We start from the raw sequence: 18,157 nt of genomic DNA, 5'->3' as shown, positions 1-18,157 counted from the left end.
GATGAAACATTCTCCTCAAATTTGTGCATCCAGAAAAAAAATTACAAGCTTTACTTCAGAAGAACATGCATTCTTACCAATGGATCCATCATGGACCTCATCATGGACCTGGTTCTTTATTAATCACATAGAAAGGAGATGCAATTGAGCTACACTACAAGGGAATATAATACAAACACTTTGAAGGGAAGTCATACACACATTACAAATAAAACATTTTGAGCTGTGGGTATTACTGACAACTGAACATGTATTGGCCCTTGAGAAAGTGGGAGTAAGTCACCGTTTGAACCGCTGTAGTCATCATGGTGAAGATGTTCACACAATAGAGCAGGAGTTTCAAGATTTGCACCAAGAAATATTGAAGGGGCAGTGAAATATTTCTACGTCAGGCTGATGTGTGACATAGAGGGAAACGTATAGATGTCCCCAAATGACCTCTGCACTTAATTCAATAACATCTCCAGACAAAGTCATTCATCCAGCACCATAGATTTGGGAGGTTCTATTGGAATAAGCAAGCAAAGTGACTGCAGCGCAATTTGTAAATGGCACACAGTGCAGCTACAGCACTTGGTTGGTGGGGGGAATCAATGTTTAGGTGGTTGGATGTCTTGCCAATCAAGCAATCCTTGAGGAGAGGAAGGTGCTTCAAATAGATAACAAGTGAATTTCATACAACACACCTCCAGAGAATGTAATACGACCACATAGCAAGGAAATACAATAGAAATACATAACATTGGCATTAAATATCCCCAACAGTTTACAGAGGCGGAATGGTGGAGTGCAGCACATATATTGTCGCTTGTAGGGCGATTGAGAATCCGATGGCTCACAATGGATTTTGTTAAGGCATTTCTGAAACATCGACCAGTCACATAACGGACTACCAGATGAACCATCTGCTTAAATAATCAGGTTGATTTGACAGGCGACATTGGAGTCAATAAATCAAGGTATTATTTTATGCGATTTTCTTTTGTTGCGACTGTTTAATCAAACACCACGAGCTTCATTCTGGACATGCCTCGTTTCTAAATTGAACCATGCTTAGACATTCACGTGAAATATTTCTCAAAAAGAAAGCTTTTCTCAAATTCCGCGCTCCAATTATTTTAATAGGTTTCTTCAAAAATGGGTGTTGTTCGTTCGAGACTGTAGACACCTCCATTATTTAAATATCATAAATATTAATATAAGAATCGTGACAGCGCAAAATGTGGTGAATTGGGATGTGTATTTATTGTAAAGTATTCCCATTTTGGAAACAACCAAAGATTCTAAGATCGATAATGTAATGTGTTGCCCGAACTGTGCATGTAGCAGATTTTTCAACATTTATTTGATTTCCTCAAATGTGGGCGAGACAGTTGTAGTTTCTGGCAAAGGCGGGTTACTTGTACACATGGCAACGCTCGGGTAGGTTGTTATTACGGTCTCGGGGTTTATTCCGTTTTAAATTTCACCACTGATCCACTCACTCACGTTGAATTTATTGATTCATCGCGGGTATTTTTTTTATTTTCCCTGGCGAAGATTTTCCTCCAAGTGTCAGATACGTTTGTGCCTGTGCGGAGGCGGCTGCACCGAGTTTGCATATAGACCGGCAATGATTGCAATGAATGGCATAAGCAGACGCACACGTTAAAGTGCCCAGTCCTTCTCTGAGGTTCCCTAGACATCGACGCAGCCGACCAACCCGCCGTGTTACAGGTATGATGGCTTCCGACAGGTCAGGGCGAATGCCAAGAGCAGCGCAGCGTGTCTGAAGCAAAGAGATCTTAAAATAATTACCACCACCGGGATCTTTGTGCAAGATTTTGAGAGAACGGGCGAATTGTATCCCAAATCGAATCGTCCCGCATCATAAAACGGTAAATGGCATGGGACAGGATTGCTAAAAGGCGGATGGGATTATTCAGGTATGTATTACCCGAAAAATCACCTCCTGCCGAAAGGTCTCAGTTAAGAAACACGGGCAGGACAAATTTCACTACCTGGGGCAGGGCATTGACGAACTGGTATGCAGCTGAATAGTGTTCCCCAGAATTAACGAGAGAATGCTCCTGAATAGTTCGTTTGGACACGATACAAAACGGTTAAAGATTTGGGCGGATTGCTGATGAACTCGGTTCCCCGGGGTTGCTGTCCACTGATCATGGTACTCGATTGTTGCTGCTTCGTCCGTGGTCTGAGACACGGCGTTGGTGAGCAGCTGCTCGGAGCTAGCACTGGCCTTGGTGCTGAAAATGGCCATCATAGCTGCCTCGGGCTACAGTTTGATTTGCAAAAGCGTAGAATCCATTTTCGTGTGCATATGTTCCTGTCACCAGCAATATACAGCGCTCACGAAAGGACAATTTCATTGCGGAAATGGCCTCATGTTCATGTTCACTTTAAAACGTACCTGTCAGATCGAAAAAGCATCGAAAGTGCTTCTCACCCATCTCAGTCTTATTTGATACAGAGGTTTATTTGATGAATTATTGGCCTTTTGAGGGATCATTCAAAATCTGTTAGTTCAAAATGTATCGCTTGTTCCGATGTTTATTCCCAAAAGGCTGATTTTGTAAAGCAAATTGCGCAACAGAATATTTAAAACAAATTAATCCATGCCAATCCATAAACAAATTGTAATGGATGCCGCGCTCATTACAATTTATAATATATGTGTGAACTATAAAGCACTATATTATGGTGTACTGGGCATGTGTAATTTATGGTCCTGTATTTATTGTATAAAATAGCCATTGTTTGAAAACATTTGAAAGTGACAATTTGCTGTCCAATCCATTAGAATGCAACCCCATCGCTTTACAGACAACGTGCCCCGATACATTCATGTAATGTAATTCCCGTCTGATATTCAGCCTTAAACCTGGTTGCAATGCAATCCGATTGCGTGCTCATTTTGACCTCACGACCGAGCGAGAAAACCAAGTGTCGGTCAAGGGTTAAACGTGAAAATATGTTTCTTTAATGCAGTGCATTCCTTTCCGTTCGGCAATATTTATTTTTAAAATAAACAATTACCCAATTATTCTGTATAAGAAAGGACTGCAGATGCTGGTTTAAATCGAAGGTAGACACAAAATGCTGGAGTAACTCAGCGGGTGAGGCAGCATCTATCTTTATTACTTGGTAATAAAGAGGAAGAATGTGAAGAATTAGAAAATGATAAACAGTGAAAAAAGACAAACTATGCTTTTTTTTTGTTCTTTAATTTCAATTGAGGCTAATTTAATCCAATCTTAACAGTTGAAATACTTTTTCCACCTTCTTAGTCAACATTACCACCAGGAAAATTATGTAATTCCAGTTCCAGTGGACATCGTTCCTTTATGGTAGCAGTAGTTCATTAAAATGAAGCCCTGCTTTCCCAACCAGTCCCTTTTGCTATATTTTTCCATTTCTAGAATATGCCCATCATCCATGACTTAATGGTTATCTCTAACTGTCTCTGAATTGAGTAGCTTGCTGGTATTTCAGGAGGTAGTTAAGAGCCAAAGGATGGTGAATGCCTAGAATGACATGTAGGCAGGACCAAATAAGGATGGTAAATTTCCTTTCTTGAAGAATGTAAGTGAACTGGATATTTGTTTACTACAAATGATTGCTGTATGATGAGCATAACTGAAAATAGCTAGCTTTAGTTTAATCCATTAGATGGATTTAAATTCCCCAACCACCATGACGGGATTCCAACTGAGGTCAATGGTTCAAGCTTCTAATGCAAGTCCAGTAAATTAGTCACTATACTACCCAATTTTGATCTGTTTCTTTCTACATTAATTAATATTTGGTTTTGCCAGTTCCATTGCTAGCAAACAGGCAATTATTTTCCAATTATTGTTCATAGTTATGCTTTTCTGAACACTTCTCTCCTAATAGAAACCCCTATAACCATCACATTGAACATTCTGCTCTTATCCTCTTGATTGCCTTGAGTGATGACGTCTGGGTCTTCATTATCCCTGTGCTTCAATATTTTAATCATCCTTTGCATGAAGATTTATTAATTTCGCATCTCCCTTTCAATTTCTTTTGCAATTATTTAAAAATTATATCCTCTCATTATTATTTTGCGAACTAGTGAAACCAATGCCTTATTATTTATTCATGGCTCTTGATCACACTGAAGACATTATTCTGATTACTCTAAATTCCAAGGGTCTTTAGATCATAGATCCAGATAATGTTACATATCAACCACTTGCTTGAAATCTAGGCATTCTATATGGTTGATCTATAACATTGTTCCAACAGCAATGATCATTGTACAGAAAAAAATATTTCTATTCAATCAATGCTAATACTTTTTTTATCTCAGTATTTTGGTGGTTTATTAAAGTTCAAAGTTCAAGTCCTAAATTTATTTTATTCTCAATTAACAATAACTTCACGTACACATTACAAAAATGCCCTTGACATATGTGCTATACTGTATTAGTCTGCATATGTCTGGGACATGAGTTAAATTTATATTATGAAATAAATTTCTTAATGAACATGCAGGTACAGCAGGCAGTGAAGAAAGCAAATGGCATGTTGGCCTTTATAACAAGAGGAATCAAGTATAGGAGCAAATAGGTCCTTCTGCAGTTGTACAGAGCCCTAGTGAGACCACACCTGGAGTATTGTGTGCAGTTTTGGTCCCCTAATTTGAGGAAGGGCATTCTTGCTATTGAGGGAGTGCAGCGTAGGTTTACAAGGTTAATTCCCGGGATGGCAGGACTGTCATATGCTGAGAGAATGGAGCGGCTGGGCTTGTACGCTCTGGAGTTTAGAAGGATGAGAGGCAATCTTATTGAAACATATAAGATTGTTAAGGGTTTGGACACGCTAGAGGCATGTTCCCGATGTTGGGGGAGTCCAGAACCAGGGGCCACAGTTTAAAAATAAGGAGTAAACCATTTAGAACGGAGATGAGGAAACATTTTTTCTCAGAGAGAGTGGTGAGTCTGTGGAATTCTCTGCCTCAGAGGGCGGTGGAGGCCAGTTCTCTGGATACTTTCAAGAGAAAGCTAGATAGGGCTCTTAAAGATAGCAGAGTCAGGGGATATGGGGAGAAGGCAGGAACGGGGTACTGATTGGGGATGATCAGCCATGATCACATTGAATGGTGGTGCTGGCTCGAAGGGCCGAATGACCTACTCCTGCACCTATTGTCTATTGTCTTTTTGTCTATTATGGACTTTAAGCTTGTGCTGTTTCAGTACAGTTGCTAAACCACCTGGGCTCACAGTATCAGTCTGCCTATAATTTGCCCCATCTCAGTCAAATGATTAGCATGAAAACTGATGTGTATTCTTTTCTAGGAAAACATACTCCTTAAGGGTGGAATCAAAATATTGTTGGTACAGATAAGATTGGATTTTACACTGTCATATCCCATGGCATCGATAAAATTGTTCGGTTGACACATAATTTTGAAATTATGTTGAATATGAACAAGCTTGTAAGAATTTTTCTTGCCCATGATTTTAGTACTTTTAGTAGACTTTCTAATGATGTAGTTAAAGTAACACAGTGCATTTTACATGTGCATTAAACAACTGTAGACTTAAGCACTGTTTAATTTTAGTGCTGAAGATAGAAATATATTTATTTTCTCACCTCCCTCTCAATTTGCTGATTGCAATGTCTGAATATGATAGGATGCCTAAATGTATATTTCTTAATGCAAGAGTGATGATTATGTCAGTATGTAAATGGGGATGAAAATGTATAAATAATGCTTTCCTCTCCCTAACAGAGAACATATAACTTATTACAATGGATGCAAAAAGAACAAAAAACTTTCGGAAGTACAGCCTGCAACAAGCTGTTAAAAATGCAGAGACCTTCATTGATATTGACTTTGAGAGAAGGTCACTCAATAAATATTCATTTACTGGTAGAGGAAGCTGCATTGATGAAAAAGTGAAGAAATTGTTTTTGAGAGCAGGGCAAGCTCGGAGCGTTACAAGTGCCTCTGCACAAGGAGACAAGGGGGATGATCGGCATGGACTTTGGAATGTGCAGAGGTCTGTACGAAAAAGCAAGACCCATGACTGTTTTCTATCCATGGTGCAAGATGGTGATCATACTCAAGTGGATAAACCCCATAAAAGTAAGATGATAACATCAGATGAAAAACATAAAGATAGGATTATTAATGCTGTAAATTTCTCAGAAATTGCTGTGCCCACTGGGCCTTTTGTTATGAATAAATTGTGTGAAAGCAAGGCAAAAGCCCAATCGAAACATTCAGTAATTGACCTTCCAAGTCCTTCCTCACAATCACTTCCATCAATCACAAAATGCATAGCAAATAGACGACTTTCACTGAGAAAACCCAAAAGAGGATTCCGAGGCCTATTTACAATAAGAAGAAACAGGCAGGAAAAAGTACCTTTGGGAACAAAGGACAACAAAGCAGATTCCAAAATTTTCAGTAGTAAAGTGACATTAAGACCCAACAAAAGTATATCCAGAAGTTCAAAGATTTTAACTCATGCTGGTGATTCTTTAGCACAATACTTTACTGACAGTGACCCTCCCTCAGACTCATCTTTTGAATGTAGTAGCACACTCTGTGAGGATGTTGCTTCTCTGAAGAGCTTTGATTCCCTCACAGGTTGTGGGGAAATCTTTGCTGATGAGGAAACGACTGACCAGCTGGAGGCAGGTCACAATTTAAAAAATGCAACTGAAAAATGTGAAGACAAGCAGACTCCTTCAGGTGAATCTTTTCAAGGTGGAGGAGAACAACTTGCATCACCAGGACAAACGGATGGCTTGGAGCTGAATGTATTTTGGAAAAATATGAGCAACTCTGACGAAGGACGTGAAACAGTTCAGGAACCCACCATCAATGAAGAACCCAAACACTCCTTGGGACTCAATGCTGAGGTTGAACAGTTAGCTCTTGCACCTTTAGAATTTCAAAATGTCACAGAGAAAGAAGATGTTGAGGAAGCTGAAAAAAATTTAGTTGCCTATGTGGAACTCGGAACACCACAGAGCGACCATCAGGAATCAACATCAACCAGTGACGAAGGATACTATGATTCATTTTCTCCAGGGCACGAAGAGGATGAAAGCAAACGTTCACAGAGTCCATGTGTAAATAGACAGTTTCCCAGAGACAGCTACAGTGGTGATGCCCTCTATGAACTTTTCTGTGATCCAGAGGAGCCCAGGATGAGTCCTATCTTAGATGAAGAAGGCTCCTCATTGCAAAACATTGTGGCTCAACCCCAAACTCCATTGTCTATGTATAGTTTTTGTGTAGGAGCTGAAGAAAACATGGCTCCATCTCCTACTGTGGATATAAACTGTCACGAGTTCTTCCAAGGCAGTTGGAAAGGTAAAGAATGCTTATTAAAGCTGTGCAACACTGAACTTTCTTTGGCAATGGGACTAGTAAACTGGCTTAGGCAAAAGACAGAAGTAAATGAGTTTGGTTTGAACATTCAAAATAACACTGAGAATCATGACCAAACAAGAACAGACATAATCAGTTTAACAAATAGGTCTGCTGCCCATTCTGTTTCCCACATTGATGGAGTTCCAAAGGAGAGTGGGGTTAGCAATTTTGCCAAAGCCACATCAGTTATACAGAATGGAAAATTCGAAAATAAAATGAAACTTAATGATCAAAATGCAACATCCTCACTTGTTATATCAACGAACGATGTTCAATCATCCATTAACTTAATGTCCAGGGACAATGATTCTGAGCCCTCAGAGAATAATCATCGCTCTGCAAACAAAGTTATCCCTGTATTAACGAGAAATGTGCTATTGAAATCTCCCCCTCAAGGAGAGTTGAGCGAGACATTGGAAACAGCACTAGAAAACACAGCAACATTGGAGCCCATGATCATTGTGAAAATCAGTAAAACTATTCTTTGCCCAAAGTGTCGAAAATCAGTAGAGTCCAATCTTCCTGAAGTGATGCTGTGTTCTTCTTGCTTTTCAGTTGTTGGAAAATGCAGCATATCTGATGTATTGAGCACTTATGATAATAAAGATTGCCATTCAGGACCAAAGAAGGATGATCAGTGCAATTCCAGCAAACCAAGGCAACAGGATACAGACCATTATGTGTCTCAGCTGCTGGAGGACTGTATTAGAAATGTTGCATCCTTGAAAATCAATACTGGTGAGACTAGGCAGTTCGGTAAGGAAGCTACCATTGAGGACTGCCTATTTGAACTTGGTTTGCAAGCTGATCAACAACACAAAGAAAGAAAAAATATTGGACGATCTGAAAACAATTTGAATCACAACGGAAGAACTCAGAAAACAAATGAAGCCACAAATAATTGTGCACAGGACAGCACCAGGAAGACAAAGGAAAATGTTTCTGCTTTAAGCCCTGGGTTTAATGGACTGGAATCAACTCAAAAAATTAAGATACCAGCAAGTTCAGATACTCATCAGCCTACATCCTTGATTAGAGAAGCCAAAGAGAAAGCTGTGTTAAGAAAATCAATGCAGTGCAGCAATAGTATTGTTTTAAACTCTGACGATGCATGGTCTCTCTGTCAGGATGCAGCTGATGAATTACAGTATGAAATTATTTTTGATGGAAACACGAAAGCCACATGTCCTAAGAGGAAAGGGTGCAGCTCAAATGTCAGTGAAAGTGCTTTTACATCTTCTCGACCTTCCTGCTTGCCTCTTTCAAAATCTGTTTGCTCCAGTCTCCAAAGAGGTTCTCTCCAAGTAGAAAACCCCAAACGTTGTAAGAAATCTTTCTCTCATCATGGTTTCACCTCATCTCCCAGCTCGTCTTCTCTTCAGCCAACCTCCAGAGACGAGGCACTTGCATCGCAGGGTATTTGTGGCCACATCAGCACTCAACAAGATGGCAGTCACAAAGAAAGAGAGAAATCTGAGAAGATCAAACAATGAGTAAGTCATGTTGTATTCACTTGAAATGCTATTGGGAAAGTTATTGCCTATACTTAATTCAAGCAAACAGCAATAAGAACAAATGCAAGGCAGTGAGCAGAATTAATGAGAGGCAGAATGAATGTAAAAGTAGCTCGTACAAATATGATGTGCAATTTGTCTTGCCGTTTGATTCAAATTAATTTTAAAAGAACATGGGGTGTGATAAGAGGTTGACAATTAAGGTGTCAGTGATGTAATCTCAGGTCAGTGACTTGAGATAAGCAGTATGAAAATAACATAATTTAAATATATTTATTTAATTAAATAATTACCACCACCATTTGATCAGCTGATTTCAAATTCCTGGAATGAATTGGCGGTTCAAGTATGCATGTCCCACAGCAGGATTCTCCAGGTGCAAGGCTCTATATACTGCACACACATATTGCTTTTTGTGTTTTCTTGATGGGCAACTTGCATTGAAGTGGAAGAATGTGCAGGATAACACTTGGGTATTCAGAGTTATTGTTTGCTTTAAATGTTCTCGTTTTTACTGGCCAATCTTTAGTATTACCCAGGGATAACAAGTGCAGAGAAGGTTGAATCTGCAATCTTCTGCTATGTATGTTTTTTTTGTTGTTGGAGGAAATAATTATCAAAATTAAACTTCATGGGGAAGTTTAAATAAAAAGGTTATATTATGAAGAATCACAAATTCTGGGACAACTGGACCCCAATGTATGGAATCCAAGAGGAAACTGCAGCTTACACATATTTTACAGCACCGAAGCTGGGGAGTTTTTTTCACTGAGCCTTCTGCAGCTATCCCAACCAAGTCTGGTGAACTCCAGTAGAAGCAGCTACCAATAAAGATACAGTGTCATTTCCTTTAATTGATTTAAGTGTATTTGGCTTTAGATGTTTCAGAGCAAATAGCAGTCATACTTGTTTGAATTGCTCTCAACAATCTTAAAAATATTAAAACTATTTTTAACAGACGGCACAGTGATGCAGCAGTAGAGCTGCTGCCTTACAGCGCCAGAAACCCAGGTTCAATCCCGATTACGGGTGCTGCCTGTACGGAGTTTGTACGTTCTCCCTGAATCCTCAAGGGATTTTTCCGGGTGCTTCAGTTTCCTCCCACATTCCAAAGACGAGTACGTTTATAGGTTAATTGGCATCTGTAAATTATCCCTAGTGTGTAGGATGGAACTAGTACATGGGTGACCATTGTTTGGCATGGACTCAATGGGGCGAGGAGTCTGTTACCTCTAAAACTAAAACTAAAAAGATATTCAAAAGTATCAATCTCTGTGACGGCTATCACAACAGGTGAGTCTGAGGATGGACCTTAACCATCTTTCAAAACAATTAGTGGAGACGGTGTTGATCGGGGAGGCTCTGTGCTCTGCTGACCTTGCCAATCAGCTAGGAGCCACCTCCCCAGCAGAACATTGCATCTGGGGACATGCTTCAGGTTACAAAGGCTCCAAGGGCAGGTGACTGCTGCGGCAAGGTTACTGACATGGTGTGCTGTCTAATGAGGGAAGACATATGCTAGACCATGAGATCAGGGTATGTTTGACAAAAATGAAACATAATTACTGTATAAATATGAAAGGGACAAAAGTCAAGGCAGCTATACATGATTTAAAACAATTCTAGTGTGGTTAGAAATATATTGTTTTATGCCAATAATATCTAATTACTGAATTTGAACCTGGTTCAGTTATCAATTATTGTTTTATGGCATTTAATGATTCTAGATCACTAGCATTTTTAGATGATTTGTGTCCCAATAGACATTTTTTTCAATTGACATGTTTCAGACAAATGTTGAGAACTGCATGTTTAGTTAGCCACTTTACTGAAATGTTAAAATGCTTTATCCCCTGGGAAGCAAACTGCTGTATTGTCTAAGCAATAGGCAGGGGGTTACTCAAGAGCTACTTAAATAAAGGATATGAGGGTACTTTGCATGCTTTTAATCCCTACTGAGAAAATCATATAATCATTTGTTGCAGTAAGCTGTTTATTTTTACTCATTTCCTTTTTACACTTAGAGCTAATGAATCACTTGGATTACATGGCTGGTTGTTATTGACAATTCTGCTATTTTTCCATAACTGATTATTGAGAGAAAAGTTGGGGTGTTTGTTTTTACTTCGATCTGTTTTATATTTACAAGCTGGAGGGCTTTCACATCACAATTACGCTGCAGCATTGAATTCATTTCACAATATTGCCTTTGGGAAAGGAGCAAATAAAGGGAAATGACACTATAGTGCTCGGGGTACGTTGTGCTTCAGTGCACCAGCTGTCATCCGTTATCTGCCAACATTTATGATTATCTCTGTGCCACACACGTATATGACACTGATAATCCAAAGAGTGAGCTCTATACTATATCTCCTCAGTCATTCAGACAGCACAACAACAGTTTGAAATGGGGTCAAAGATGATGGGGATATGGGGGTTGAGGGTACAGTGGTAAACTTATCTTAAAACCCTTGGAGAAAATAACCTGAGAGTTGAACAGAATGACACTCACAGGGGGGAGATTTAGGGGGGAGGGGAGAGATTTAATATGGACCTCGTTGTCAGAAGGCAGTGAGCCTAAATAAGTGTATCACAACAAGGAGACATTCGCTTCAGAAAAGGTGGAGATTTGGCAAGGGCTGGCAGCCAGAAAAGGATTGGAAATTGATGGGGTGATGTGGTGAAGTGACTTGGAAGCAAAGACAAAGATGCATTTTATTGCTGCATTAGATTGGAAATTTATACAACAATAGATGTTAACAATTTCAGTCAAAATCCCATTACAGTTAATTTCTTATTTCATAAATATTGTGACACCTCTCATCAAACAGAAATGTATATTTTTAGAAATGTGTGCATATTATTATTAATGGTACAACAGTGTCAGTTGGATATCACAGTCATAAAATGATACAGCAAAGAAACAAATTCTTCTGCCCACAAAATCTGCACAACCATCAAACACCTATCTGTGCTAATGCCCCACTGATCTCATTTTATTCTCCCCATCATGATTCCACCACTCACCCACACACTCAGGGCAATTTATATTGGCCACTTAACCTACAAATCTGCACATCTGCACGGATGTGGTGGAGTCCAGAGCATCAGGAAGAAACCCTAGTGATCACAGGGAGGATGTGCACATTCCACACTGACTGGGCAGAATTGAATCCAGGTTACTGGAGTTGCGATCTATATGTAAGGACAGCCAACAGATACTTCCTCCTGTACTTTGCCCAACAACCAAGGATGCATCCCATCTGGAACAGGTAATTTGTCCCCTTTAAGTCTGGCTGGTCATTCCAGCACCTCATTTTCAGCTAATCCAGAATCTCAATTGATCTCAGAGTCCTCATGGAATCTGCTGAAAACCAATGTCTGAACAAATAGTAACAACAACTTGCACTTAATAAGTGCCTCTAATGTAATGAAATATTCTCAGGCACTTAAAGTAGTAGTAGCTGCAAACAAATATTTGATGGAGCTTGTTACTGGAATACGAAAACATATGTAAAGGTAGATTAAAGAGTGAGTCAAAATGGTTGGTTTTAAGGTGCATCTCACAGATAAAGAGAAAAATATAGTGAGGTGAGAGGTATAAGATGAGAATTCCAGAACATGCATCGTAGTCAGCTGAAAGTCCAGATGGCAATGGCGAAGTGATAAAAACAGCTGAGTGCAGAGCCTATAATTGAGTGGAGAACTTTGTACAGTAGGTAGTACGGCACGAGGAAAGAGAGTATTTATTTCTATCTCTTTCGGGAGTCTGAAGCTCAATTGGGCATGAGATGCATGTGCTATGCAGTGTTTCCTGATTACTTGCAAAAACCCAGCAGCAATATTTAAAAATACTTTTGCACTTATGTTTGTCTGATACAAAAGTATTAAAAGTAGAAAAGCCAAACGTGGCAGAAATGTCAAATCTCTATTATTATTCTATAAATGAATAAATGATATAACTGGATGGTGCTTCTTTACATCATGACTTTTTGTTTATTATTTTTTGTAATCTACTAAAACAGTACTGTTGGTAAAAAAAATGCATTGTCTGTGCTTTTCTGTTTTCAAATCAAAATGTGAAATAGTTTTCATTGGAGGTTTTTCACCATAAAATCAGATATTTTGTTTATAATTGTGCCCGAATTTGCCTGTTTGTTAGGAAAGTAGCAAGAGCCAATCATTATTGGATATAATTTATTGATTTTTATTGATCATCACTTGTATTTTCAGGTGAAATGCCATGAAATGACCTTAAATTAGAAAATTTAAAGTATACTATAATTATTATAAAAATATGCTAAAACTGGACTTTTGTTTTTTTTCAGAGCTTTTATACTACTGAGTTCCTCAGGCAGTTAAATTCTTTTGCTCCAGATTCCAGCATCTGCAATCTTTATTTTATATTTTGTGTTTGCAATATACAATCACATTTCTGAATTTACCTTGCAAATAAAACAGTACAAATTATAAAATAACACAATGGAAAAGGAAATGCTGTATCATACTCAGGAATACTCTTTCTTTGCAGGATGAAAGTGGCATCGAGTCACAAGAACTGTAGGTGCTGGAATCTTGAGCAAAACGCAAAGTACTAAACTATCTCAGCAGATCAGGCAGCATCTACAGAGAAAATAGGAATGGATAAGCAATGTTTCAGGTCAGGGCCCTTCCTAGCCCGAAACGCCATCAATCCATTCTCTCCAGAGATGTTTTCTGACCCACTGAATTATTCCAGCACTTTGTGTTTTGCTCAAGTGGCAATGAGTATTCATTCATTGTACCAGGAATACTTGTCATAACTGTACTAATAAGACTTCAGTGCCCTGAGATAACTCATGAATGTGTGAGATTGTGGTAGACACCACAGCCCCGAAGCAATTGTAGTGGCCATTTGGCTTGTTTTGTGTGTCATTGATTATGGCATGTGTCTTTAAATTTTAGACTGCCCGTTATATTGTGGGTGGGATTTATGATGTATTTTAGGGAGTTGGGAGCTAAGTTTCTTGCGCAGAAGCTTAGTTTTTAGTTTTAGTTTTGGACCAGCATGGGGAAGGTTTACCCTTTGACCATGTGAAGCGTAACGGAGACACGAGGAGTTTTCTAACCTTTAAAGCGATATGCTGGAGATTGATCAAGATAATATTGTATGAGTTGGAAGAGATTTGGATGCACCTTATTTTTTTCATCAACAATAAAAAATCTATCAATCAAAAGACTGTGTTATGAAGATTTATCTGTGAAGAAGCTCTGAAGGTTTCTGACGGAGTGCTCGCATGCGTATAACGACATTCCCCTTAACAATGTAGTCCACTTAATGGCTAGAGAGAGTAATAATCTTGAATGATATACAAATCTGCCGCGACAGCAATGTCTAGTGTAGAATAATAGTACATCTTGATTTAAGCTGGAACACAAAATCCTGTTTCACACAATTAGGTTGTGGTGCATGTCGGTTGCATGTTTTAATATACTATAGCATGCTAATCTGTCTTTGCACCAGCCCATAAGTCAACTGCAGTTGGATGAAACATAAAGATTGAAGTGCCCTATCATAGGACATTTTGAGTTGCTTGACTTCAATTGATGACAGATTCATTACATCAGACTGACAGAGAAGTTGGTTTTCCATTCAAGCCATTTTGGCAATTGCAAAGAATGACCCAAACCTCAGGTCTTTGGAGGTGTGACATCATTACTCGTGAGGGTGGCTAAATCCTATTGTTCCCAATCAGCAAGGTGGGGAGTTGTGGGAATAACACAAAGTTCCTCTTGATGAGATTTTATCCCTGGAAAGTGGTTTCACAAATCTAGTGTTACAATCAATGAACACGAGAATGGATATAGTTTTGTCCTGCAGATTGACAGTCAAGTTGTTTACATTCATAAAGAAGTCAATAAAGTAAGGCAGCAGATACATAGGTTCAATGTCACACAGAAACTTTACAAATTCTTACAGTCAACTGTGTACACGCATACTGTATCTCATCAATAAATTCAAAGAATTGTTTTTAATCTCCAGAGAGGCATCAAATTTCAGTGTTGAGTAGCAGAGCACTGTGCCATTCCTATTTTCTTGCACAACTGGAGAAAGAGGCAAGCTTGCAATGACTGAGCCTTGAAGAAATTTACAATGGAAGTGCCATTTTGGAATGCACTCTCCGTCACACAGTTCCTACTAATCGCAAAAGATTTTATTTTCCTTCTGTAGCACATACAGTTTTTTCTTGTATCATTTCGCTTTGTTAAAGGTCAGGCTTCCTCAGGAATTTCCTCAGTAGTACTTCCTCGGGAATTTCTTCTTCTTGGACTTAATACATATGGGGCAAGAAATATGCACATAGGTTCAAGGTGAAGGGGAAAAGATTTAATAGGAATCTGAGGGGTAACCTTTTCACACAGGCTGCCAGAGGAGGTAGTTGAGGCAGGGACTATCCCAACATTTAAGAAACAGTTAGACAGGTACATGGATAGGACAGGTTTGGAGAGATATGGACCAAATGCAGGCAGGAGGTACTAGTGTAGCTGGGACATGTTGGCCGGTGTGAGCAAGTTGGGCTAAAAGGCCTGTTTCCATACTGTCTCACTCTATGACTCTATGCATTAATTCTTTCAGTGCTCATGTTGATCAGAAGGGATTTGTTGAGGTCATTTGGGCAGTGGTTCTCCGTGAAACACAATTGCTTCTGCCCCAGATTTCATCAAATGTTATTGTTATATATTTTTTATTTCCCACATGATAATTCTAGTCATGTAAATTGCAGAAGGCAAGATTAACATTTCTTCACCACTTAGAGGTTTCTTGATTGAGTAAAAAGTTAAGTCTCCTCAGATTAGATGCTCCATCACTGAAATATATAGACATAGCATTCTGGAATCTTAATTTTGGACATTTCTCTTTCACATTACTTGTAAAATGACCAAGGTTATTATTCATGCTCCCAATAACATGAACTTAGTTGCCCTTTAAGTTTAAAGTGTTTTGTGTTCTTTGCAGTCAAAAGGGCTTTGTGCTTTTGGTTTGGCACAAAACACACTGCAGATTTTCTTCCTTGTTTAGTTAAGTGATCATCAAATTTGTGCTTCTGTTTCTTGGACTGTTTTTGTTGCTAGATCTCAGATTTGTCAAGAGATTTATTGTTACACTGCAATGCAAAGCATTTAGATGTTTCAACATGTCTGTTAGATTTAGCTATCATTTAAATTTTAACGCAACCAGCCATGACTGTTGATAGTCATTCTATGAATTGGGACCCCTTTCTCTCATGTCACTCTATTAGTATGTCTACTCTGGGTCAAATCTATGGTGATTGTATGCAGGTCAGGTTAGAATACAGAGATGATAACCTCTGATGTTCTATGTTTTAATTTCACTCTTTAACATACTCAGTCTTCCAGGAGAGCCCCGTTTATGATTTAAACTATATCAAATTAGCTTGAGCAGAGATATCTTAATGCAAGTGATTATTGATAAGCCTGAATCATTTATTATGAATTTGAGGACATTGTCAGTCAATGGTTTCAAGTAGTCCTTTGCTTCATTGATGGTTTAACCGTGCTCTTCAGATGATGGATTGCTGCCTTTTTTTTTCTTGTGTAGTTATCACAAGAAATGAGAAATTAGGTAACTGTGCCGTCAGACAAATCAATTTGCATTCAAATTGTGTTAGCAGTTCTTTGAACTGGCTCAGGGGATGCCTGCCAAAGGTATGAGGCTGTGCTAAATATAGTATCAACTTTTACACGGGATTTAGCATGCAGGGTGACGGGCTGCAGAGAAAACACTGATGTCTTCTTGTTCAGCCGATTGTTTACCATGCTGATTATTAAATCAATTAACAAATGACAATATAAACCATTTCCTTTCTACAACAAGAGATAAATGATGTTTAAAAGTCCTTGAAATTAATTTCAATTTATTTTTCCAAAATTTCTGCCTAATTGATGCTTAAATTATTAAAACCCTTTTCTGTTTTCCTTATTTTTCTCATCACTGGTTCCACACTATAATTTTTTTTCTTCACTTGCACTTCCCTGTATTTCTCTACCACTGCTGTTTCTTTTCTCTTTGCTCAGTTTACAGCTTCTATCGCATTAGCTCCCTGGTCCTCTCATTGCGACCGGCTCTTTTTAAATATTCCTGCAGCCGGTTTTCTTTTTTTTATTATCCACATCTCTCTGGTATTTCACTATCTTCAGACTCATTATCAACATTCTGTTTGCATTTATTAAAGAGAACCGCTTTGTTTAACAGAAAATTGAACATCTGCATTGTCAATGTTTACACAGTATAACATTGTGGAGTGTTGTGCATCAGCATATATTTTAAATAGTCACTTCAATAACTAATTGGCAGAAAGGTTATGACAGGCACTAATGACCTGATTGCACATCACATCAATCAGGCTTATTCCCAACTGACTGGCTGTCCACAACGGAATGATATTTGATCTTCAACAACCTTCTGTGTAAAGACATGCTCAATGAACTATCTCCACATGACAGCTTTAAATTACCTATCCATACTTGACAACTTCCAAACGAAAGCTCTCTTCTGCTCTTCAATCAATCTACATTTTAAAACTCGGCATTCAGCTTCTTTTTAGTGTTCCTTCCTCAAATGTAACTATTGCCAACAGAATGCTAACTGAGTACACAAGCATACAGCTTTCCTTAGCCAAATAGTGTTATGGAATCTTGCTGCATAACTAATGTCTGTCTTCCTGGTATTTATCAAACAAATTGTAAAACTGAACTCCTTCTCTGACATTACAATCCAAAAAAAGTATTTGCATGCAACAAAATGAACACAAAATATTGGATAACTTGGCTCTGGGGTGAACCTTGTCCCTACAGTTTACCATATATCTCCTATCTATCTTTAGCAATTTCAAGGTTCCCTTTTTGGCTCAGCTTTTTGTCACTTCTCCAATGTAGTCTCCTATAGTAGTAGTAGTAGTAGTAGGTCCCTCTCAGTCATGACTGGCCATGGGTGATGCATCCTGATCGGATGCAAGCCTGGGCGATGTCATATAGAGGACAGGCTGTTGCCCATGCAGCACGTCCCCCCTCTCCACGCCGCTGATCGATCCAAAGGAACAGCGGGGCCATTACAGTTTGGCACCAGCGCCGTCGCAGGAGCTGCCAGAGCAAGGTTCCAGACAGCGACGAACTGCCTTAAGGGCTCCGACTCCGGATTTTCTTGAGGTTTACACCAGGAGCCTTTTCC

The 18,157-nt window shown here is 38.9% G+C and overlaps 1 protein-coding gene across 3 annotated transcripts in view; it reads left to right on the top strand.

Annotated features, from left to right (window-relative positions):
- The first annotated feature begins 772 nt into the window (after positions 1–772).
- Positions 773–18,157, top strand: part of amer3 (APC membrane recruitment protein 3) — a 101,066-nt gene continuing 83,681 nt past the window's right edge. The window contains exons 1-2 of one of the 3 annotated variants that reach the window (XM_033031421.1): positions 773–959; positions 5,759–8,907. In XM_033031421.1, coding sequence (XP_032887312.1) covers positions 5,779–8,907 — 3,129 coding nt within the window. In that variant the 5' untranslated portion in view covers positions 773–959; positions 5,759–5,778. Of the gene's footprint in view, positions 960–1,254; positions 1,926–5,758; positions 8,908–18,157 lie in introns of those variants that run through there. The other 2 variants (XM_033031422.1, XM_033031419.1) reach the window with 2 other exon arrangements.

This window comes from Amblyraja radiata, chromosome 13 (genome assembly GCF_010909765.2).
Source record: "Amblyraja radiata isolate CabotCenter1 chromosome 13, sAmbRad1.1.pri, whole genome shotgun sequence".
Lineage (NCBI taxonomy): Eukaryota > Metazoa > Chordata > Chondrichthyes > Rajiformes > Rajidae > Amblyraja > Amblyraja radiata.
The sequence above is the reverse complement of the archived record's forward strand: the minus strand, read 5'-3'. Positions and strand labels throughout refer to the sequence as shown.